Here is a 25270-nt window from a genome sequence, read left to right on the forward strand (position 1 = left end):
CTGGCCTTGCTTCCAGGACACAATTTCCAGTGCAGGTAGGGAGAACATTTAGTCACCCAGCACACCGTTCCCATTAGCGGGAGAGAGGAATGGATTCCTCCAAATACTAATATACCCCACATATTTCTGTATTGAAGGAATGTATGGGTGCCTTGCCACTTTTCTGCTATTTTCTTTCTTGTGCCTGTCTTAATAAATATTTTGCTTTATAGCCAAGGATATAAGAACCAAGAAGTGAGCATTTTTAGACTACTTTTGTGTTAAGTGTCTAATTTCCCTATGAGATGGAAACAAACAGTAAAAATGCATGAGCTTGTTTTTATCGGGTCTATTCTTATCTGTGTACAGGTGAATGGGTAAAATAGAAAATCCAGAGTATAAATAGCTCCAAAGGGGAGCAAAGCAATTGCTCTAAAATAACAGGAGCAGAAGGTGACACTGTTAGGAGAGAAATACTGTGCAATGTGCTCTGCTAGAACCGGATGTGGTTCAACACCAGAACGATCCCTCATAGAAGACTGGAGAATAAATTTCCCCAAACAAACCTATCAAATGGAATTCCACTTTTATGGAACAATTCTTCAAAGACTTGTTTAGGTATAGATAACTGATACTAGGAATTTGAAAAGACATAGGGAAATTGATAGGCACAATTTAATTGCCACCCAGACTTATACTTACTGTTCAAAACGAGCATTTGAAAGAACACGTTGAGATTTTTTTACTGAAACATTAAACATAATGATTGGCTGTTTCTTGAAGCCTCAACAAGCAACCAACAGATAAATTTTATGCAACTGTCCTTTCAGTTCATGCTAGGAATTTCCATGTAGAGAGGAAAAAAAACATATATCCCCTTCAGTGTATTTGCTAAGGAATATATTTCAAAACTATGGAAAAATCCAAGTGTGGTCCAGTTAAGCTTCCTTCAAAAAAATTCACAATGGAGGATGCTATAGCTTTTGACACCAATGAAGTACAGGGGCCATTTGATGGGCCCGTCTGGTATGAGGGTTACTGGGGTGACCTTATTTGCTGTGCAGGAAAAAACAGAAACTGGAAAGAGGGAGACCTAAGCCCAGGAAGCCACTGAAGCCAACTGAAGCACTGGTTTCGCCTGATCCTCTCCCTGTTCTTTCCAGTGCTAACTCTTTCTTTCCACATATGCCACCAGTGAGCTGAGGCAGAATTTGTGTGTCTTTTAGGGAATCCCAGTCGTTGAAAGCTAGAAAGCACCTTTAGAATCATTCTCCACTTGGGAACGCTGACCTCAGAGGTAAGGCCACTTGCTCTGGGTGTTATGGCAGGACACCCAAGTTTGTCCATTATTCGTGGAGGAACATACTGCAAAGCAGAAAGTGACTAACAGAAAATAGCCTTATAGACTTTACAGGATAAGAAAACCATCTTACACCCCCTCCTAGAACAGTGGAAGAAAAAAGCTACAGCAAAAAGTTGATTAGAAAAGACCCATGGTGCCTATACAATCCAAGCTTATCCATGGGTCACCGTAAGATTCTGTTAATATATAAATAATCCTGTGACCAGGGCTTCCGTGGCAGCGCAGGGTGAAGTCTCAGCATGTGAAGCTATCAGCAACCACCACAGCACAAGTTTGATCCCCAGCCAGTGAGATAACACACCTGGTGCAGCAGACCTCTCCTGTCTCGCCTGCTGCTCCCCTCAGCAGTGGATTTCAGTGGATCCGCCTATTCTGCTCCCCACTCTGTCTCTGGTGAATCCTCTCAAGCCCCAGCACCTCTGGCCTATACCCCAGCTCTTGTATGCACAAATAAATCTTTTTATTTATTCATTTATACAAGCACTGGGTACAGTCAGAAGCGCGGGAGGGTGAGAGAATTCACCAGAGACAAAGTGGGGCACAGAACAGGCAGACCGACGAAGTACACTGCTGAGGGGAGCAGCGGGTGGCAGGAGAGGGCTGCGCGCCATGTGGGACCCTCGCCCGGTGGCCGGGGATCGAACCGGCGCTGCAGAGGCTGCGGGCAGCTTTGCAACCCAGCACTCAACCACTGCGCCACCGGGGAGGCCCTCACAAAAAAAATCTTTTAAAAAATAATCCCGTAACCTAACTCCTGCGGATAGAGAAAGGTCTCGGGGGCAGGGGGCATGGTGGGATAGCTGCTCTGTGTTTGCTGACACTTTTGCCCAAACCAATAGGTGCCTATGGGAACAGGAGACTGTTGTTGAAATGCACCATTCTATAGGCACTGTACTTTCAAGGCTGAAGGACATTCCAAGCAAATATTTGCACAGCAAGAAAGTCAATGCACTTTGATGTCGTCATCTGTGCCATGAGGGTTAATTCCAGAGGATCTGGAGTTGGCATGAGATGTGCTAAAATAGCTACACAGTGCAGGTCTTGATCAAAGCAATGTGAGGTCACTTACTGTGCTGACGTGTGGCTGCGGTGTAGAGGTTATCATCCCAGTTTCACTGCTAGCAGAAACACTGGCCATTTTTACCTGGCCTTGGTGAGACCCGTAGAAGCCACTGGGTTTGGCAGTAGCTATGTAGAAGACTATGCGTAGATGACCAGTAAGCTACAAGAGACCCTGGCTCAGACTCCTGGTTTCCAAAGTGGTTTGTGCAGTGGTTCTTGATCCAAGGGAACAAAGTGCATTCCGGTGCAGCCCTTACTCAGGGGGCACTTGGAGCTCGCACCTGGCCTCTGCAGACCAGGTGTGCATTGAGATAGCCTGCGGTGGGGGTGCATGTCCCAGCTTCACGTTAGAATACTGCAGCCGTTTCCTGCAGGGAGCTGCCAATTTGCAAGCACTGTCACATGGGTCTGCAATTCCTCTTTAGCAACAGCGCCTAACTGCCGTCACAGGGCAATTCGTGTCAGACTTGAGTCTGTTTACAGGACCCCTGCCTCATTTTCAGCTAAAAATATGATGAAGGCACTATTTACAAAGAAAAAAAGGTGATTCTGATAAAAGGGATGAAAATGAGCCGTTGATGCTGGATGCCACACTATGCTTGTTTGAAGTAGCACAGGCTTTGAAATTGGTTCTTGATAATGCCACTTTCTAGTGGAATTTGGAAATAGCAGAACTTGATCCTCAGGAGCTAGTAAATTGAATGAAAGGGGGTGGCAAACTGCTGGCAGGTCTGCCCAAAATCCAGCTCCTTGGTTGTCTAGCAAAAGCGTGGATTTCGGATGGTCTCCTCTTGTGCTTCTCCTTCTCCTTGCCTGGTTTGCAGGTGGAGGTCCCAGCAAAGGAACTGGGCAGCGTTTGCTTTTGAGCAACGGGCTACCCCGGGCAGGCCAATTACAATTCAAAAGATAACTCAAGTGGGGAACTTGGACGTATTCCCTACTTTACCACAATTTTCTTTTTCAGCACCACACTTCCTAGAGTCTGGATGGGGACTACAAATAAGTTTCAAAGGCTGGTAATATCCTGAAACAAGAGATCACGGCTATTAGCTGGCATGTAAGGGCAAGGATTCTGCAGGGACTGATGACATGGATAACTCCTTCCCCACACCTCACCTAACTGGGACTGTCACAAACTTTTTTGTGACCTAGCAGACAAGATAGACCCATTTTTTTCTGTATTGATCCAATCTGATGCCTTATAATTGGGAAGGGATGGAAGGGGAAGTCCTGGCATGTCTTTCTTGCTACCAATTCAATACGAACCAGCCCAGAAACCCAGAAACCATGGGACATACTTTATGTGTGGGTGGGGGAGTTTTAGAATAAAATTAATAAGGAAGAAAGGTAAGATGTTTGCTAAAGACAAGAAAGCCACCAAACAGGTGTTTAAAAAGGGAATCTAACGTAATCTCTGTGCCTAGAAAGAGATTTTGAATGAGAGACTAATATGCTCCCTTAGCTATGACTCAGATGCCCTTTGAAAGAGCCAAGCGGGGAGCAGGGCAGTGGCCAATGTATCAAGGGCACTGGATGGAGCGATGCGCGTTGTCACCGTGACCATGAATTCTCAGAGCAATACTAAAGTGGTTATGCCTTTGGGCGGTTTCACAGATAGATCAGTTATTAAGGACCTGTGTCTGAAAGCACTCTTTGGGAACATTTACCCAGTGCATTCTGGAGAACACCGACTTACAGTCACCTTAATGAACTTTGTATGGCCATTAATTGTGAAGGATTAAGTGAGGTATTGGGTATCAGGTAGAAAGACTTATCTGCTATAATTCTCATCTGTCATAATATAATGTGCAAAGAAGACCATACTGGTTTGCCCTGTTATTGTTTGAAAAAAGTCACAAATAGGTGGAGAAACAATAGGGCAGTTTGATCACAGAGGAAGAATTAAATTTAATTTGGTGGGCCTACTTTCCCGAGATTGAAAAGCCAAAAATTTGATGTAGATGGTCACAGAGATTTCAGTGGCACACCCAAACCCAAATCCCTTTAGGAGTGGCTACTAGTCTTAGGCGCTTATCCTGGGAGAGTCAACACGCTAGTGTCTCACATTTATTTCTAGTTATATAGAAGATACTTGTATGCAAGGGCAACGCCATGTCTGGTAGATCAAAGAGCATGGCACCACTTGAAACCCAAAGCCCTCAGAAAAATTGGGAATTGGGCTAGGAATACCTGGCCAGGTAGAACTTTGAATGAGAAAAGACCTAGTGTAAAGAGAGCACTTGCAGGGCATCCAATTCCAGAAGAAACGGAAGGAACAGGACATTCAAGGTACTTTCTAATAACTTCGGTATCAGGAGCTTGAGTCAACTATTCTTTCCCTAGTGTGCAACTCATGGGCATTGGGTAGATTTTAAACAGAACTGCAGTGTTTTCCCCTGGGGATCGTGAAGTTTCCTGTTATGGAACCCCCTCTCCATTTTTGGCCCCTAATTGTCAAACCATGAAAGCTAAGAATATGAATGTAGTTAGTTCAGTTACATCCTCAAGATGTTTTGAAATCTGAAATAACAGAGACACAGCCTTTGACCTATGTGAAAACTAATACATGGTATATGGGAAAGTAGATTTTGGCAGGGGGAGGGAGAAAGTAATTACACTGGGGGTCTCTTGCCTTGAGGCGGGCTGCAGCTGTGATCCACAGCCTGACTTTAATGCTGTCGCCTTAGTGGAGGCTTTCCCTGCGATAGTCTCCATCTGTAAGTTATATTATTGGGGGTGTCCCAGTCTTCTTAGGCAACTTAACCTAATGCCACCCTTGGTGTGCTCCCAAAAGATGAGGTGCATTTACCAAGAAGGAAGCACACTTTTCACTTGGTTTGTGATAGTGAAGGTGTGTCTGGCTGCTGTGACTTTATTCAAATGACTTCAGGCTGTGCAAAATCTCTCTGCTCTGTGATGTAGTTGCTGAACAGAAGCAAATTGTTCTCTATTCCTTGTTTGCAGAGTATTTGTCACATTTATCAACTGCAGTATATTTAGTCCTATGGTTTGGGCTCTCTCCAACCCACCACACGCTAATAAACCAAACGCACGTGCTTTGTTAAGTGCACTTTTATTCCTGCTCTTAGAAGTTGGTTGTATTTTTAATTTTAGATGCCTCACACCCAAGGAAGATCATCAGAAGGACAGAAGGAGAAAGAAAAAGCTTAGATTATCTTGCTCGTAACTTTCAGTGGGTTACCAGCCCTATTAACCAGCTAATAAATCCTTCTTACCAAGATTTTCTTTTTGTCTCTGCTTTTCTGTCAGGTTTAATTTTCATTCACAATGCGTTCAAAGGCCGTACAGAGTCATGCAACATTAAACCGATTACCAACTGGGGACATTACAGGCCAGTAGTAAACTCGCGACATAAATAGCAAATTCTCTATCGTGGATAAAATTGTGTTATTTGGGTTTCTGGAATATTGAAGCTTTGATGAAGTGAAAAAAAAAAAAAAAAACAAGAACAAGTGCTTTATGGCCATAGCACTGCATATTTTCTAAGGTATCTGTAATTCAAACTCTTCACTGGCATCAGGAAATCACTAAGATAACATCATTAATTTTCATTAAAGTAAGAGTTGGTAGAAGCCACCTTTGGTTGGAAAGCTAGCCAGGCCAAGTTCTATTTGCCTGCACCACAGACAATAGCTCTTTATCATGGCTTTGCAGAGAGATATGATGGAAAGGCCGGAAGATAAACATAAGCAAATATAAAATTGAGGGGAAGTTCTTAAATTATCTATTGAGCAGTTCATTAGGTAATGTGACCACACATGTTTTCAATAGTAAAAACATTCGTGAACTCTTCCTACCATATGCATACTACACAAGAAACCCTCCTGGCATTCTTGAGCATCCAGTATTTAATTTAGATAAAAACATCCTAATTTTGCAGATCTTTTCAAACATGAGGGAAGTCACGCTCAGAAAGGGAATGCTGAGAACTTCATCTGCTTCAAAGTGAGAAATCCTACACTCTCCACACACAGCTGAACTTCGCGATGAGGTTATAACCTTAAATGGGCAAAATTGTTGATGATATGAAATTTCCTCGTTTCCCCATGGTTTATCAGAAGTGTTAATATAAATTGAAATGACAATGAGACACATGTGAAGAGAACCACTTTTTAACAGCAGAACTGAAGGGAGAAGTATGCAAAGCGGCAGTCACCAAAAAGTCCTCCATCTTGTTTCTGCACATTTTCCTAGACTAACCTGGAACAGGTGATTACCTCTTTGGAACATCTAGGATCTCACAGAAAATACTGTCACTATAGCGCTTCCAAATAGCCATTTCTTAATTACCCTGAGATGAGGCTAGGCCCCAAGAAAGAGACAGATGACTTTCTCCATCCTGCCTTCTGACTCTGCCCTTCCCAAACTGCCTCTTTCCAGCCATGCTAATATTAACAGGTCCCTAAGGAAATCTTCGGCCTGGGGAATCCCTTAAAAGCCACTTAAACTTGGCAGCTATATAGCTGAAACCTGAGAGTTTCAGACTATAATCTAGAAGGAAACAGAAGCCTAAATTCACTTTCATTCATGCATCCATTCCATGAAAACATATTAAGGCCTCCTCTGTGCCAGGCAGAATTTTTGCTAAGTACTGGAGAGACTAAGATCAAGAAGCCACTCTCTCCTTGCAAATAATTCCACTGCTAGGACGTTGCTTCTCCATCACCATGTAAAAAAGCACAGCAGATCAACAATGACCCTCCTTGATCAGCCAGACCCCATTCTTTAAAACTTGGCGGCCAGGGTTCAAGGCCCTTCTCTTCCCTCAGCTCTGGCCCAATGCTGGATGATTCCACATCGGTAGGGACACCTCCAGCATCACTCGAGCCTCTCAGTTCCTCAACTTCCTATTTCATCTCCATGGAAATTCACATCCATTCCACTTCTGCCATCCACTCAAATGGCCACGGCCATGGCCTATTCACCCGGAACTGCTCCACTTCTGAAATCATGCTTGCGTGTATGCTCTTCTCTCACCACAACTTCTTGGCCTCCCAGTTACTTCCATGCTGCTCTTTCCTCTACCCACTGAATTGGCTGCCTCTTGATCCTTCTACCTCCCAATCACCACCTCCAGCTGAATTCATAGCATCTCCTACCTAACACAGATTTGACAAATATCACTTTTACCACTTAACCAGTCTTTTGCCTAAATCCTCACTTCTCTTGCCCAGCTGTCCTCTGCCCACCCTGGGATGGAACCATCTGGCTCCTGACGGCTGCGTGTGCCTGGAGAAATATTGCACCCTTGCAGACTGGAGCTGCTGCAAAACACTCAGCGGCTCTGAGCTCGACGATGCTGCTTCTCAAATTAGCCCTCCCTCATGTTCTCCCCACAAAGGTAGATCCAACGTCGATGTTACCACCTTCCCCTGTAAACCACATAGCAACTCTCCTCCTCCTTCACACAGTAACCCCAACAAGGGTATCCTTCACCTTCCTACCAGGTCTCTTCAGTTACTTGGACCTCAACCCCACCCACCAGGGTAGAAGAGAGGTGCTCCTTCCTTCTCTTGGGCTCCAGATTACCACCCCTAGCTCCTGAGAACTCACTTTTGACTAGCTCTTCTTTTTCTTTTCAATTTTATTTTATTTATTCTTATATCATTTTTCATTTTTGCACAATGTATGCATTTTTGCCTTAGTTATATCCCCCATACAGTTCCCACCCCCTCTTATTTTGACCCTACTCCCCCCCCCCCAATAGTGTGTCTCTGGTTTATAGTTGCTTGTTGATTTTGATTTTTACTTTATTGCAATTAGTCCTCCCTGGTCCCTTATTTAGGTTTTCTAGATTCCTGCTATGAGTGAGACCATCCAGTATTTTTCTTTTTCTTTCTGGCTTATTTCGCTGAGCATGATCCCTTCCAGCACCATCCATGTTGCTGCAAATTGCATGAGTTTATCTTTTTTGATTGCTGAGAACTCATATTTTTGACTATCTCTTCTTGAGTTAATAATTACAATCTCATCCTCTCATATCCATTTAAATAGACTATAATATCCATGTACTTTGTGGAACTACAGGCTCTTTGCATCTTCCCTCTCCCCCTCTGGCCATCCTCTGTCCTACGTATGCTATTCTTACTCTCCACTCTCCCTGATTCCTGCTCTTCACTCTCCCTGAGCGTCTATATGCTCATGATTCCTAAGGATTGCTAGAGTCTCCCTAGCTCCATCCACATCTTTATGTCCAACTCTATGGTGCAAGCTTAGATACTAAAACTGCTCAACAAGTCTCTCTCCATCAGTTATAAAACCCATACCCCATCCCATCCTTGGTCTATTATACATCCAGAATGATCTTTCAAAACGAAAATCCCCTCACATCATCCCTTCACCCAGACCTCTTGGAGGGCTCAGCACTGAGATCTAAATTCTTTATCTGGAGTTTAGAAAGCACTTCACAGTGTGCCTCCTGCTTGTCTCTCTGGAAAATATTTCATCACTGCTGTTCCCTGGACCTCTATGCCTTTGCCATGCTGAAGTATCTTCAGTTGTAAAACAAATCTCTGGACTCCAGGTCTCAGCTCATGTTATTCTTTCTGACTAGAAGACTTCTTCCTTGAGAGAGCTCTACTTTGTAATTGTCTCTTTACTTTCCCTGAGGGTGCCCACAAAACCTGGAGATAAAAGACAGTATCAGGACCTTCCTGGTGGCGCACCATGAAGCAATCCACAGACTCTGCAGCATAAGTTCGATCCCTGGCTGGCTAAGGAGCTACCCACCTGGCGCTGCAGACCTCACCTGTCTTGCCCGCTGCTCCCCTCAGCAGTGTATTTCAGTCGGTCTGCCTGTTCTGCTCTGCACTCTGTCCCTGGTGAATCCTCTCATCCCTTGCACCTCTGGCCTATACCCCAGTTCTTGTATGCATAAATGAAAATAAATCTTTAAAAAAACTCAGATTGTAGACAATCCTGAAAACTTCACATATATTCACCCTGTGCACTCCCTGTATATCCCTCCTTGAGATTCTAAGTTCTAACAGGGTAGGAACTCGTCTGTTTTATGATCATACCAATGCACGAAAGCACTCAAACATTAGACTATAGTTCACTTTATTGATAACACTTATATAAACTATCTGTTAAAAAGATAGAGCCACATGACACTTCAGAATGTTCCCTCTCATGTATAATATTTAGCAAAAGTCAAAAACCAATTCTGTCATCTTTCTCTCACAGCATTCATCTGAACATTAGCATGCAAGCTAATCAACCACACACATCTGTGAACTTCAGTTTGAATAAGGCAGCCACAGTCTCCTAATACTAAATACATTTTGGAAGAAGAGGAAAAATAAGAAACGAGGGAGAGAATTCAAATCTCCTAAGATAATTCTCCATGCTAATGCCATTAACCACACAAGAAAAATGGTCAACAACTTATAAATTCAACATCAGTAGTTGAGGAACCATCATATAACAAGAATCTAGCATATATTAGGTAAAAGATACTTTAAAAAATGGATTCTATGTTATAACTGGACTTTTGTCGGCTATTTCTCACTTCTCTAAGTGAAAATAGCAGAACCCACCTTTTTTTTTTTTTTTAAGGAAAGAGTAAGTATCAAGATCTTTAAGTACTGATTAGTACTTACAGCAAAGGGCCTTCTGCAGCCTCCGGAGCTTCATTGCAGTCCTATAAGCTGAGAACCTGACATTATTCAGGTCAGCTGAAGGGAAAAAAGGAGGGAAAACAAAGATCATTTGTTATTTCATTAGAAAGCACAGACAAAAAATCCCAATGATTTGCCAACAAACAACAAAAATTGGCTAGCAAAGAAAAATCTCTTGCATATGCCTCAAGTTTTGGGAGGTGAAATTCTGTCAATGTGGGGAAAGAAGATAACATCTTCTTGCTCTTCTTGCTCAGGAAAGCTAAGTTCTATGAAGAATTATGGTGGCAGAGTCTGCTGGGCATTCATTCCCAAAAGGGTAAGAGCCAGCCCTTCCTGCTCTCTAGACTGGAATATTGATTCTATTGGACTGAATCTTGGAGTGAATCTACCCAACATTAAGGAGAACAAGAAATACATTAAGAAAATAGCTATGAGGACTTAGCAAACAATCAAGTAGCAATGTGATGTTTTTCTCTGATTCTAAAAGTTAAACATGTTCGCTGGAGAAAACTTAGAAAATATAAAAGACAAATCATCCATAATCACATTACCCAAAAATATGCACTGTTAACATTTTGAGTATTTCTTGCCCAAAATATGTGTGAGAAACATTTTAAAATATTGTTTGAATTAAAACAATCATTCTAATATTCAGCATAGACTAAAAACTAAACAATTTAGGGCCGCCCCTGGTGGTGCAGCGGTTGAGCGCTGGGCTGCGAAGCTGCCCGCAGCCTCTGCAGTGCTGGTTCGATCCCCGGCCGCCCCCAAGGGTCCCACATGGCGCGCAGACCTCTCCTGCCGAGCCCACTGCTCCCCTCAGCAGTGTAGTTTGTCAGTCTGCCTATTCTGTTCCCCGCTCTGGTGAATCCTCCCACCCTCCCACGCTTCTGTCTATACCCAGTGCTTGTATAAATAAATAATCTTAAAAAAAAAACCCAACATTTTATACTTCTGTGGTTTCTACAGTCACCTGTTTATTAAGTCCCAACTCCTCTCACATATAAGAAGCTATATTTGGGAGATACCCTCACTCCAATCTATGCATGTCTTGATACACACAGGCTGATTTTTTTTTCTAGCATTTCTATGCACTTATGTTTAGAAACCAGTTCCAAAAATCCCTTGAAGGCAAGTACTCTTCTGTCATATTTCCCAGTGACTTAATTGGAAAAAAGCAGGTATGAAACAGCTAAGGGACTGGTGGACTTAATGAATAAATGAACAAAAGAATGAAAGGGAAAGCATACTGGCAAAAACAACAAGCTGCCGTAATCAAATGGCACTCACAATACCAATTTTAATTGAGTAGGAGAGGTGATAATTTAATCCATATCCAAGTCACTTGGGTCAACACTATTAGCATTATAGCCTTTGCAAAAACCAAACCTAAAAACCTGACACTGAAATTAGTGGGGGGAAGAACATGACATTTGTAATATACTTTATAATATTTATCATAAAAATAAAAAAGACTGACAATAACAAATTTTGGCAAGGATGGAGCTGCTAGAACTCTCATACACTGGGAATATAAAATAGTATGATAAATAGTATGATCTGGAAAAGCAGTGTAGCAGTTTCTTATGAAATTAAACATGCATCTGTCTTATAACCCAAATATTGTACTCCTAGATATTTACCCCCAAGAAATAAAAACATGTTCACAAAAAGATGTGTGCATGAATGTCTATAATAACTTTTCCTACAATCGCCAGAAACTGGAGACAAATCAATAGGAGTATGAATAAATAAATTGTGGTAGTCACATAGTGGGACAGTACTCTACAATAAAAAGGAATTAACTATTTATATTGCAACAATGTGAACTGATGTGAAAAACATTATACTGGGTTAAAAAAGCCAGACACAAAATTGTAAATACTGTTTGATTCCACTTATAGGAAATTCTAGAAGAGGCAGAACTCACCTATCGAGAGAGAAAGCAGGAGACAGACAATAAGCCGAAGTGGAGTGGGGTGGATGAGTAACTGACTACATAGGACAGTTTTAGGTCATTGAAATGTTGTCTGTCTTGATTGCTGTGGAGGTTACATGGGTGTACGTGTTTGTCAAAACTCAAACTATACATGTCAAATGGATGCTGTTTATTGTGTTTAAATTATGCCTTCATAAAGTCAATTTTAAGAGTTTAACAAAACCCTCCCGTGGACAGTAGCATATGATGCATGCGTGCTTTGGCTTAAGCTGCACTACAGAGGCGGTCAGTTGTCTTAATCAAGAATGCAGACTCCAGGGGTGGTTGGCTACTAATTCATCAAAAAGCCTCACTCCAAAGGCGGCCACTATAAATGCTTCAGCTATCTTTAGCTCCTATGACACCAGGGTTTTCATTAATTATCCTAATTAACATTAGATGGGCTTGCCTTGGTGATAGTAGTGGTTTGCAAAATATGAGGCCTGCGACAAAGATTTAGAAACATCCCCCACCTTACATTAACAGGGTGTAAGAAGACTATAGCATGCCTTCCACCTTAAAAATGGTGCCCTAGGCTGGATTCCCAAATCCACCGGCTGTGGTTCATTGGATTTCTTGGTTGCCTGAATTCCATGGTATGGGTGACAGACTCCTGCTGTTACAGAAGAGGTTCATGAGCTCGAGTGCACATCAGAATAGTCTGGCAGGCTAAAGTACAGATTCCTAGGCCCCCGCTGTCTGAGTCTGTAGATCAAGAAGGGTCTGAAAATATGCATCTCTTAACACGGATCCAGGTGGTACTGCTGGTCCAGGGACAACACTTCAAAAACCACCATGTTCGAGGACTGTGGCCAGTGTACATTGTGGGCCTGTCATGTCAAACACTCAGAAAGGCAGAACTGTGACTTCATTGTGCCTTTGGCCCAGGCTTTAAGATCATTTTGTGCCTTGTGCAGATAAATGTTCAGGTATGTGGCAGAGCTGGTTCTGAGACTTACTTCCATTATAAACTCGTAGCCGAGCTATGGATAACAAGGCAGGCCTCACTTAGAGCTACTCAGGGCTACCAAACACCTTCTAAGGAGAACAGATGAAGGTCCTTGTTACCCAGAGTGCCATTTGAGGACCCACGGCATCTACATCTCCATGGATCTCCTTAGAAATGCAGAATCGCAGGCTCCACCCAGATCTAGAATCAGAATCAACATGCTAACTAGATGCTTAGATGAGTCATATGGACATTCAAGTATAATCAAGTCTATAATTGTACATTTTAATAATGTTTCATGTTGTTAAAGTTCAAGTATAAGCTCTGTATAAAGACCTGTGTTGTCTTTTGTTTTCCTTTTTATCTTTCTACATTTCATTTTGTGGGCTTTTAGATTATTTAATGACTGTTAGATTCAGTCACACCAAAAACTCCCCTCTGGGATATACAGGGGGATCTCTTGTTTATGATGAATAATAGCAAAAGGTGTCCAGTCAATTAAAAGTGACTGCAAGTGTCTTGAAAGGCTATATGTATGGGGTCCTTCTCCACTAAGTAAATGAACTTTTCCCTGGCCTTGCTCTCCGGTAAGCAGAACTTGACTTATCTGGGTCTCTCTGGTCTTCCTTCATTCTCTCTCCCCCATGAGTCAAGTCCTTTTGTCTCTTTTCATCAGACATCATTGCCAATCTTTTTGGTGGTCTCAGTCACTTTGTGGTATGAGTTATCTTATAGCTCGAATCCACCAGTAATGAAGTCCTCAGCTCCCCTCCAGATTGGTGGGACTCCATTCACTAGGATGACCAGACTTTTCCTATGAGTGCTAGCGCAGAGTTCTTTCACGTGCGCTTATAAATGAGCCCTTTTGGCTCTTTTGTAAAGTAAGCGACACAGAAACTCAGAAACGCACCTCTAGTCAAGTTCAGATCACTTTCCCCTTCACACCAGCAATTTCCAAGAGATCGGCCACCAAGTTCATTGAAAGTAAATTTCCTTTCATTCACTTACTTTTATGAGAGTGTGGACTGTGAATTACGTGCCAGTCAAACATCTTGGCAGAAGACAGTGGCAAAAAGTTGCTCTTCTTTTTCCCTTTCTTTCTGATCCTCCTTTTCAATTGCCTCTTGATTCATTAGTCTAGTTTCCCACTATCTTCTTTCTCTCATAAAACTACAATCCGTCTCTTATGAATCCAATTCCATGTCCCTTCCCAGCCTTTCTGGTTCTATTCAGAACAAATGGTCTAAAATGAGGTCAGAAATTCCATCCAAATATCCCCACTCCTGTCAGTGAATTCAGCACAGTTCTGGTGCCCTGGAAGTCCCACTCAAGAGAGTTAAGGATCTGTGTTGTTGGTGTCTGTATGTGTTGCTAGGAATCTACAGCACCACTCCCTCTGGATTACAGCTGGAAGAGATAAGTCTCTGCCTTGTGAAAGTGTGTAGGGTGCGCACAGAAAGCCCAAGATGTGATACAGCTGCCGACAACGTGACACTGCCCTGGGCTGAGGCCGGAGCTGATCTTGTAGCTAAAGTATGTGGCAGAGAATGGTCAAAGGCCCGCATCGCCATCCCCCATGGGAGGCTGGCCTCCGCTTTCCCTGGCAGCTGCCTTTCCAGGACGCGGATCCAAGTCACAATGAGCTCACTAGCTCACCACCAGAACTCAAGAGAAGTGAGACTAGGCAAGAAACGAGTCACACGATGTTTCCATGGCAGCTGGTAAAAAGCGTACTTCAGAAGGATAAAAATGCTGAACTGTACATTCCTCTCACTTCATGACTTGAATTATTTCATCCAGGGTTGGCTTTAGCCTAAAAATAGAGAAATCTAGAAACTTAAAGAACAAGGGCAAATATCAGACCTTCTAGACTCTCCAGCTGAAAGCCAGCTACCGAAGGGACAGTCCATTTGGCCTTGACTTTGAGCCATGAGACAAGTGATAGAATCGTGTGCCCCTTTGCTTAACCTAGGACTCGCTCTTGACTTAAATATTTCTGTTGTACGATTTTTACTGTCATTCTGTGCAAGGTAGTGACGGGAGATGTCAAATTCACCAGAAAAGAGGGATGGCCAAGTTCAAGTCACAAGTCAACACATATTGAACATAGACTTTCCAAAATAGTGGAAAACACCCCAGCATTTCAGAGTCATTGGAAAATCTGGAAAAAATTACAGAAATAAAACATTAAGCCCCTTCATTTCAATTTTACAGTTGGTTTTTGTCTGTTAATCATACTTCAAAAATCCTGCTATCTATGTCTAACTGAAGTCTAGAGTTTAAAACAAGGAACAGTTCAGTCTAGCTCTCCAGAGGCCTGTGGAGACTTTTTGGAAAGGCCCAAAGTTTCAGTATGTTTATCTATTAGGTAGAAAGAATGATAATGACCTCATAAATGTAATGAGTGGAAAGAGCTGGATGGCTAAAAGATTATTCCAACAGATAAATTAGTGTTGTGTTCTTTGTTTCTTCCTACCAACTCTCTTTCCCAGAAGAAATTTAATCTAAATCACTCAGGTGATCATGAGTGAAAAATAAAATTTAGAGGAAGTATATTTTTGGTACAGTTCCAATTTCAGTGCTTGGCACAAAAAGTGGATTAAACTACTACCGCATGTCTATTTTAATAAATTTCTCAAAATTTCCAAAGAAGCCCAAACAAGGCAGTCTACTCCCCCCCCACCACCCATTCCCCTCTATTATAGACAAGTGGCAAATTTTGAAATATAATAATACACCTCTGATTCCCCAGCCTCGTTCTGTCTAAAGCATTCTAGTGGCTGCTCCACATGGCAAGGGTTATTCTTGCCAGCTCAAACTCACCAGAACAGACAAGAACCACAGGTCTTAATGAGGCTTGAGATAAACTGAGTAATTTAAACCAACTCTGGCTTGAAAGCAAATGAAGCCAAGATGTCCAGGCTTCAGAAGTTTTAGAGTACAATGTAGATTTACTGGGAAGTCTTCAAGAACTCTGCAAGAATGGGGAACATTTCTGCAACCTATCTTTAAAGAATTAACTGAGAGAGAAGAGGTACATTAACACATTATACTTGGTCTATAATTTTAAAGATATATTTGAGCCCTTTTAATATCGAAACTCATTAAAACCTCATCATCAAAATAGAGCTTTACTTAAATGGGCAAAAAATAAACCTACACAGAGATAAATAGGAATTACACATTTATACTTGCAATGAACTGCAGAAAGCTGAGTGTGTGAATTCATAATTACTACATTGAGTTATGTCTCCAGATGTGAAATATTACTTATTTGCCATCAGTGACTCCCTAAAATTCTTCTTACAAATGATGCATGAAAGTAACCATGGTGGCAAAAATGTGGAGGACTTAGAATTGTAGAAGAAATAGGTTGCAGAACAAAACTAAAAAATTGAGACGTTCAACTGCGAAATAAAAGAGAGCACAAAACCCTGCCTGTGGGTCGTTCAAGGCCTTTCTGGCTCCCTCCTCTTGCTTGGCCTTCCTCAGCAGAATCTCACTACTTCCTAGCAACACTGCTATGGGTGAAGAGTTGAAATTCAAATGAGTTTTGCTCCTTGTTGGCTGCTCTGGTAAAAAAAAAAGTTTGTTGAGACAGCAGCTTCTGTAACAAACAGCCAATGTATAGTTTCGGGAGGAGGGGGAAACTGTATCTTCAATACCATATCAGAGGCTCAACTTCTCCCCGAATAATAAAGAGCTGAAGCCCATGAACTGTGCCATTTTCCTTCTATGCTCAACTTCTCCCCGAATAAAAAAGAGCTGAAGCCCATGAACTGTGCCATTTTCCTTCAATTTAAGCTTGAAATCAGAAAGGTTTTGGGCTCTAATTCTCAAAACCATCAGAGAAACAGAGAAAATAATAATAATGACTTAAAAAGAGTCTTCAGGCAAAACTAGTTTATAACTTGTAAAAGACATCCACCTATTCATCACCCTTGCAACCTCTCCTTTTCGTGTGCATGCACAGGGGATGCAGGCCAGGCCACTTCTCAGGGAAAGTTGAGTTCAAGCAAAGATCTGAAGGATGATGGGAGTTAGTTAAGTGAAGAGAAGGAAGAGCACAAGAGAAAAGGTGAGCACATTTACAAAAAAAAAAAAAAAAAAAAAGAAGAAGAAGAAGAAGAAGAAGAAAGAATAGAAGAATAGACAAGCCCTTAAACAGAGAAGAGGGTTGACCATTAAGAATCCTAAGAGCAAGAGTATGGAAATCTCAGCAAGCACAGAGCGAGAAAGGCCCTAGACAAGGCCTGCTGGGTAGGCAGGAGAAAGCCCAAGCCCGGCCCTGAACTCATCACGTTACTAGGCCTAGATCTTGGGACTTAATGTCAAACATGGCAGATAAAAGAGATCCATTTCTCTCTTGTTATTCCTGAAACTCTCCTAGGAGAACAGAAAATGAACTCAACTGGCAGGTACTCCAAAGAAAAGAAACAAAACTAGAGAGATGAGAAGAGACCAGAGCACAAGGACCCTGGAGGCTAAGAAGATGATCTGGTAGGAACAGAGAAGACCAGAGAAATCCCCAGGCTAAATTAATGTGAGAGGAAAAGGACGAGGTTATGTGTGTGGGCGGGGATGGGGTCTGGCGGGGTATGGCAGGACGCTAACAGGAAACAGGTCAAATTATACAGCCAAGATGTGTAAGAAATTAGAGGCCCCAAAATTTCTCTGAAGGCTGTAATGTGCTTGAAAATACAAGGCTTGTTGCGAGGTGCTAAGAACCCCATCCACTAATTCCTGCCTCCTGTGCAGCCATCCTAGCCACCTCCTGCTTCACTGCGAGAGAAGGCTTGAGGATGAATCTCCAGAGGAGCTGAAGCAGGTGTTAGGGCAGGCAGTAGGCGCAGCTACACCCAAGAATGAGACAAGGCACTGCAAGGAGAGGCATCACACGTCCTGTCAGTGACCGAAACAGCGGAAATTCCTAGCTTCCTTCTCCTCTCCCAAATTCCATTTTTGGTCGGCCTTTCTGCCTGCTGTCAACTCATTGAAAAAGGTCTTCTGGGCCTCCCCGGTGGCGCAGCGCTTGGCGCTGGGTTGCGAAGCTGCCCGCAGCCTCTGCAGCGCCGGTTCGATCCCTGGCTGCTCCCCGGCCCCCCCGGAGGAGGGTCCCGCATGGCGCACAGACCTCTCCTGACTTGCCCGTTGCTTCCCTCAGCAGTGTATTTCGTCAGTCTGCCTGTTCTGCTCCCCGCTCTGCCTCTGGTGAATTCTCTCGCCCTCCCGCGCTTCTAACTGCACCTAGTGCTTGTATAAATAAATATTTTTTTTTAAAAAAGTGACCACACATTTCAGATTGTCTAGAGCAGGGACAGCGTCATTCAATTTTACTCTTTAAACAGAGGTGAGTCATTTAAAATGACCAAGTGTGACTCAATTTGTATACCTTTAAGGAGTTTTTCAAATAACCAAATTCACAAATCCTTTTTTAAAGGCGTTTGCATCTCATTCTGTCTGCATCAGAAAACATACTTTCTTTATGATATGGCCGGCATTATTTGGAGCTACCATCTTTCCTTAGTGTTGGGTAACACTGGAAAAACTACTTAAATAATGGAAATAAAAAGCTATAAATATCCCCATTTCTTTGAATTCTAACCTCATCTCTGTTCTTTTCCAGTTTTAGAATGAATGACTCAGCCAGATTTTCCTAAATTCTGACATTCCTATCGCGGCCTCACCTTCTCAGCTCACTTATTTCTCCACCCATCCTTAACTCCCAAGATTTCAACACATGTTTCTCCCAAAGCTCCCATCTCTTTCAATGATTACTCTGGTAATGACAGATCAGAGGTTATAAACTGGCTGAGTTTAGTTTTAGATTTTTGTTTGTTTGGTTGTGAGGGGGAGCTGAGTTCGTGACCCCAAAATCTGCCACTTTGGCTTGTGGACCATTTTAAGCTAAAGGCAATTAGGATCCAAAAGACTCAGTCAGGAAGGGATTTTTACCTTCCCCCACCTTCAGTACTTAAAATAATTTATCTTATTATGTTTTTTTCTATCTGAAAGAATTTAGTTAGCTCTATTCTAGGAAGCCAGATATCACCAGAGTTAATTCCAAGGGATAGGAGTTAAATGTGCTAGGGGAAAACTTCCAAAGGCCTGTGTTCAAAATCTTTTCTGTGGTCTATCGTTTCTGCGTGGCCCAGCAAATATATGTCTATGAAATGTTTAATCCTCTAATTTTCCTGTGAATTACCATTCTTCCCTTCTTCTCAAATCACAGACCCCAACTCCATTTTCTTTAGTTCAGGATGGCTTATACACCTGAGATCTCTGGGCCTTCTGTTACTGTGAGATCACTGTAGGTACCTAATTAAATTGCTTCTCCTGTTAATCTGTCTCATGTCAGCTTAATTATTTTCCAGCCAAAAGAACATAGAAAGTTAGAGGACAATTTTTCCTGCCCAACAGTTGCCTTCAGCTCCCATAATGTTTTTTAAAACTGTTGAATGATTTGCCAATATTTACAAGCCCAGAGATTTCCCATAGCCTTGCTGCCTTTCTGGAAGAACCCACACACTCACATTCTTGCATGACAATGTCAGCCACTTAGCCAGAACAGAAGCTTTTCAGGTCACCCCAGCACTTCCCCCTAACCTTGAGTCATTTAAAGGACCAGTTTGGCCTGAGGGAGCTTAGGGGCATTTCTTTTCCTTGCCTCAGCCAGCTCACTCCCTTACTGCCCTGAGAACTTTACATCTACCCTTCTTTTATACCCTGTTTTTTACATGTTCATATCAAAGTTTTTATTGTGGAGTTCTTCCAATAACTAGCTATTATCTGGCCTATACTCAAATTACTTTATGGAAACAATTGTTACTGGGTTTTCCAAAAACTTTCCAGCTATTAATTCTTTAGACTCTGCCTTTTACTAATGTATTCACACTGAATGACGGTGTCACCAAAAATACCGCCTGAATATACTCAAATTTTAACAGGGTGGTCCCCAGGAAAGGGGAAGTTTCCAGGTTTCCTCCCCACCCAAAAGGGAAGGTGGAACTGAGCAGGGAGAGAAGAAGCTGCAGAGGAGACTGAGGAAGGGAGGAAGCAGGAAGGAGAGCCAGAAGGAGACCTGGAGGAGGCATATGGAGCAGAGTGACACGTGAAGGAACTGCACTTGCCTTTTGGTTGTGGACTGGGTGACACAGATGTGGGTGAGAGACCCGTGGGGAGGTGACAATGGCGGTTTTTGTCTTGATTTTGATTTTGCTCTTTTCCTCCCAGACTTGTCTGCTTGTTTCTGATCCTTTTCTGTGGGTCCCCAATGGAAGATGCTTTAGACTTGGGGCAGGCTTTTGGGTCTTGTTCTGGGCCAATCCCGTTTGGGTGGACTCTTTCCCATGAGGGGACGGGTAACTTTGGGTGCTTGATTTAGAAATTATGTTCTTTGCCTTTCCTGTATTGTTTCCTAATTGTATTAAAGTTCCTTCCCATTAAATTCTCATATGTTTTGTGTTGATGCGGCAGATGGCAGAACCTATTTAGAGCAGGCAGGTTTGCGGGGTCTGGGCTGCCCCTCTCCCTGCCCTGTAACACATTCTTTGGTACAAGAATGGGTGGGAAGAGATACCCAAAACCCAAACAATCAGTCTAGAGGTGATATCTCATTAAGTCACAACCACTTAGACGGTTTAAAATCATTAACACTTATCTAAACTCCTCTCTGGTCCTAACTTTGTACTCAGGGGTTAAAGGTTCAGACTTCTAAAACACTGGGGAAAACAAGACACATTTTCTGCTCACATAAAATTAGTACCTATTTCTTAGGTATTTGTGATGTTCCAAGCAATGTAAACACAGAAATCTCTGGTTCTATGAGCATGCTTATGTACATACACAAACAGAGAACACAAGTAGACTGTCAGGTATTTATAGGTAATCAAACACAAAGGTAGTTTTATTATAGCTGCACCTCCACAAGGGGAGGTACCAGCTCCCGTGACCCCATTTACATGCACCTAGGATGTCCCACTATGCCATGACTTCCTGAGCTGGGGAGCGGAGCTGAGCAGCCAGATGGGCCTATAAAACATGGAAGGCAGGTGTGCCAACCATCATGCTTTTCTGGCTTCAACTTGTGCCTTGGCTCTGCTAAAGGTACTTGGAAGAGACATGAATAGGAGAGAGATGTAGAGACACATGGAAGAGATACTTGGAGGAGACACATGGGTGAGAAACGTGGGGAAACAGCCTGCTTCTGGTCCTTGGCACAGACAGCCTTGGCAGCTATTATCTTGAACATGAAGTGTTGGATGATGTGGTACATGTTGAGTTTTGAGTTTCTCCTTCTGTCCTAGTTCTCTGGGAACCGCCTAACCCCTGTCTTGGGGTTCCCCACCAGAAGGTAACTTAGACTAGTGCAAGCTTTTGGACCTCAGCAGCCCTGCTTCCGGGCCAACGTATTTGGCTCGGCATTTGCCCGAGATTGGATGGGTCATTTTTAGCATTTTATTGGGAATCTATTGCTTGAAATCCTTTCTTCTCTCTCTCTCTCTGCAAGTTCTATTAAAAATCTTTCATACTCAAAGTATGCTTTCTTTGCCTTTCTGCATGCAGATGGAAGAATCCCTTTTCAACATGCACCCCTCAGTTTGGGGTCCCTGGGCGGTCCTTGGTACTGTGCTAATAGTTTCTAACACGACTTAAGCTGTATTCCAGTGAACATCTTAAGGTTAATGGCACTGAAAAATTTCCATATAGGCCACATCACTTATGAAATAGTGATTAATATTTCAGGCAGTCCAAAAAGGCTTATTGAAGGTTAAACTACTCAATATACAAAAATAAAAGTAAAACCTATAGTAATACTGATAAAAATGAATAACTAATCAGAAATATAATATCCCCTTGTCCTTGGAGATATTTTCTAAGACCCCCCCAGTGAATGCCTGCAGATAGCAACAAACCCTATATCTACTCTAATTTTTTTCTATACATACATACCTAGGACAAAGTTTAATTTATTAATTAGGCACAGAAGGAGATTAACAATAATAACACAAGATAGCAGAACAATTATAACAATATAGTTTTTCTTTCTGAAGGTTTACTTACACACAGTCTGGAAATATTAGCTACAGATATTTTGAGAGGGACCACAATTGTCTTACTTTTATCACAATATTTTGTTATAATTGTCCTTACTTTAATCATAGCTTTTAAGGAGTTACTTTTTTAAAAGGCTTTGGTAACTTTCAACTATTCACATGTTTTCAAACTCAAATGAAGATGCCTTAATCCACAATTTACAGGATGATATAATTTTGAGGTTCTGATCGAAAATCATGTGCCAGACTGACAAAGGATTGCCTGATAGTAAATTTAACATGTAAAACAGCATTATAATAGAAGGTTTGCATGGATAAGGCATTCTTCTAGATATAACTACATCTACACAGGGTCTAACTAGCTATTTGCTTTGAATGTGATGGTCACAAGTCTGATTCAACCCAGATGTAAGGCTTAGAATTTCTAAGTATACACATTATTTCTCTGGAAAGTAATGTCTACTTACATATGAACACATAATTCACTTTTCATGAACTCTTTAGACAGGCAGCTATCTTTCTCTGCATTAGTGCAAAATCTTTTAAAACCCAAGTAGCTTCTTACTTTAATCATAGCTTTTAAGAAGTTACTTTTTTAAAAGGCTTTGGTAACTTTCAACATGTTTTTTTTTATTTACATGTTTTTAAACTCAAATGAAGATGCCTTAAACCACAATTTACAGGGTGATATAATTTTGAGGTTCTGATCGAAAATCATGTGCCTCCTCTGTCTGCCTGTCTCCATTTCTCTGGTCTCCAGCTTCCTCAATACCTTTATGAAAGAAATGGATGCCAAGGTGATCACTGATGGAAATTAGACCTTGGTTACCATAGGAAAAGCAAATGAACCGCCTGGCAAAACCAAACTTTTTTGTAACATTTCTGCCTTAGGCTGGTACTCACATTTTAATCTTATTACAGAAAATTAATTGTTTGGGTTTTTATCATCCTTGTCATTGTTGTTTGAGAGGTGAAAGAAGAAAATCTGTTCAATCCCTCAACATAATTAGTTCAAGATAGCATACAAACCAAGATAGTTAAGCCTCTAGGAACTCAGTGACATTTGCACACTTCAGTGTTTTGTAGAGTCTGGTGGGAAGGGGTGGGGGGGCATGATTCAAGCTGCCCAAGCCCAGTTACAGTATGATGTTTAGAAAATGAATCATGTGGCAGAGAATAATGTTTTCTTTCTGGCGTTATGTGTTAATTTTTCTGCAAACAAGATACCAGTGAATAGATTCTGATAAAGATGCTAATATGTAAATCATGCTTTAAATAAAAAAAAAAAAGACCAATCGCTTAGCAGCTGCAGCTGTTATGAAATTAATCAATGACAGGAGCTCTTCATCAGATAATGGAATGCCTTGTCCCCTGACATAGACTGAGCTGCTTTTAATAAGAAAGGCTGCCTTAGGGATGGAGCCACATTCTCCTGTCTGGGTGTGTGTGGACAATACAGTTGAATCAAGAAATGAAATTTTCAGCCTTATTGGGGAAAGACTCTTTTTCACCATCTCAAAACTAGGGTGTAGTTGGATACTGCTTGACAGAAAGCATGCCCACTTGTGCAGTTTGAGGGCTCGATGCAAAAAATGAGGCCCCCAAACCACAGGAATGAATGTCACCCACTTCCCTCGTTTGGTGGCAAGCCCAGGGCTTCCTCCTATTTTTGATTGTCTCCCACTTCACAGCAAGCAGGAGCCATTCCCCTTTCTCTACCTCTTCATTTCTCCTTCCTTGTATCACCTTTCACTGGATGTCACCCAGCATTCATTCTCCACAGACTCCGGGATGAAACTACTTGGGGACAAGTTTAAAGCAGACTTTTTTTTCCCCCTAAAATGTAGGTGACTCTCCCTTCAGCTCTTTTTGTTTCCAAGTTTTCCCTAGAAAGACTAAGAGAAACTAGAGGTGGCGGGGCCACTAGCAAAAGTACTGCTAACATTTGAAGGCCCCCCTCGTCCCCACGAGATATCTAGAACAGGCCTCCTTAAACATTTCACTCTGGCACGAGGATTATTTATGATTACTTAGGATTACCAAGGCCCTTTGGGCTCACAAGAAACTTACCAATTCCCTAACTACCTAGAAGAATGAAAATTGGGGTATTACCTGTAATTATGATTTTTTTAATCAGAAACAACCTTTCTATTTTTTTAAAATAAATTTTATTGTTATATTCCCCATACAATTGCAGCCCCCCCATTCTGACCCCAATCCCTCCCCTCCCGCCCCCGCCCCCCTAAAAGTGTCTCTGGTTCATAGTTTTTTGTTGATTTTGATTTTCACTTTCTTATAGTTATTCATTTTCCTGGTCCCTTATTTAAGTTTTCTAGATTCCTGCTATGAGTGAGACCATCCGGTATTTTTCTTTTTCTTTTTGGCTTATTTCGCTGAGCATGATCCCTTCCAGCGCCATCCATGTTGCTGCAAATTGCATGTGTTTATCTTTTTTGAATGCTGAGTAATATTCCATGGTATATATGTACCACATCTTCTTGATCCAGTCATCTATTTTTGGGCATTTGGGTAGAAACAACCTTTCTATTAGAGAACCCTATCTGTATGGCCGTGCAAACACTGAGTGACAGATCTCCTCAACCCTGCCTCCCGACGTCCCAACTCTTTTCTTTCTTTTTTTTTAGATGTATTTATTTATTTATACAGGCACTGGGTACAGTCAGAAGCACGGGAGGGTGAGAGAATTCACCAGAGCCAGAGCGGGGAGCAGAGCAGGCAGAAGGACCGAAGTACACTGCTGAGGGGAGCAGCAGGCGGCAGGAGAGGTCTGCGCGCCATGTGGGACCCTCCTCTGGTGGCCGGGGAGCAGCCGCGGATCGAACTGGCGCTGCAGAGGCTGCGGGCAGCTTCACAACCCAGTGCTCAATCGCTGCGCCACCGGGGAGGCCCAACCAACTCTTTTCTTTAGCCTGAGCCCCTAACCCATCCCTTAGCTAGGGGTGAATAGCCTCAATTTGCCCCTTGGCTATAGATTCCTCGCATCACCCTTGTGGACTCTCCATACCTATGCATTTATATTTGTTCCGTTCTCTAACTAATTTGTCTTCTGTTAATTTGAATTCTCGACCAGGCCAAGAAGAGTCTAGAGGGGTGCGGGAAATGTCCTTGGACCCTACATATTGGTGGTTCACTCAAGAGCAGATGCTGTGTCTTCCTGGTGCCACTGAGCCCTAAATACCCTGAGTTGCACATTATCAACCTTATTAAAGATAAGTAAGA

The 25270-nt window shown here is 42.2% G+C and overlaps 1 protein-coding gene across 1 annotated transcript in view; it reads right to left on the reverse strand.

The window, feature by feature from the left end:
- DMD (dystrophin) overlaps positions 1-25270 on the reverse strand; it is a gene marked incomplete at both ends in the record, with an annotated part of 1915324 nt that overhangs the window by 84936 nt on the left and 1805118 nt on the right. Inside the window, 1 exon segment of the mRNA XM_084258879.1 lies at positions 10027-10101. Within this exon segment, the coding sequence (XP_084115005.1) occupies positions 10027-10101 (75 nt within the window).

Source organism: Talpa europaea (genome assembly GCF_964194135.1).
Source record: "Talpa europaea genome assembly, chromosome: X".
NCBI classification, from domain to species: Eukaryota; Metazoa; Chordata; class Mammalia; order Eulipotyphla; family Talpidae; genus Talpa; species Talpa europaea.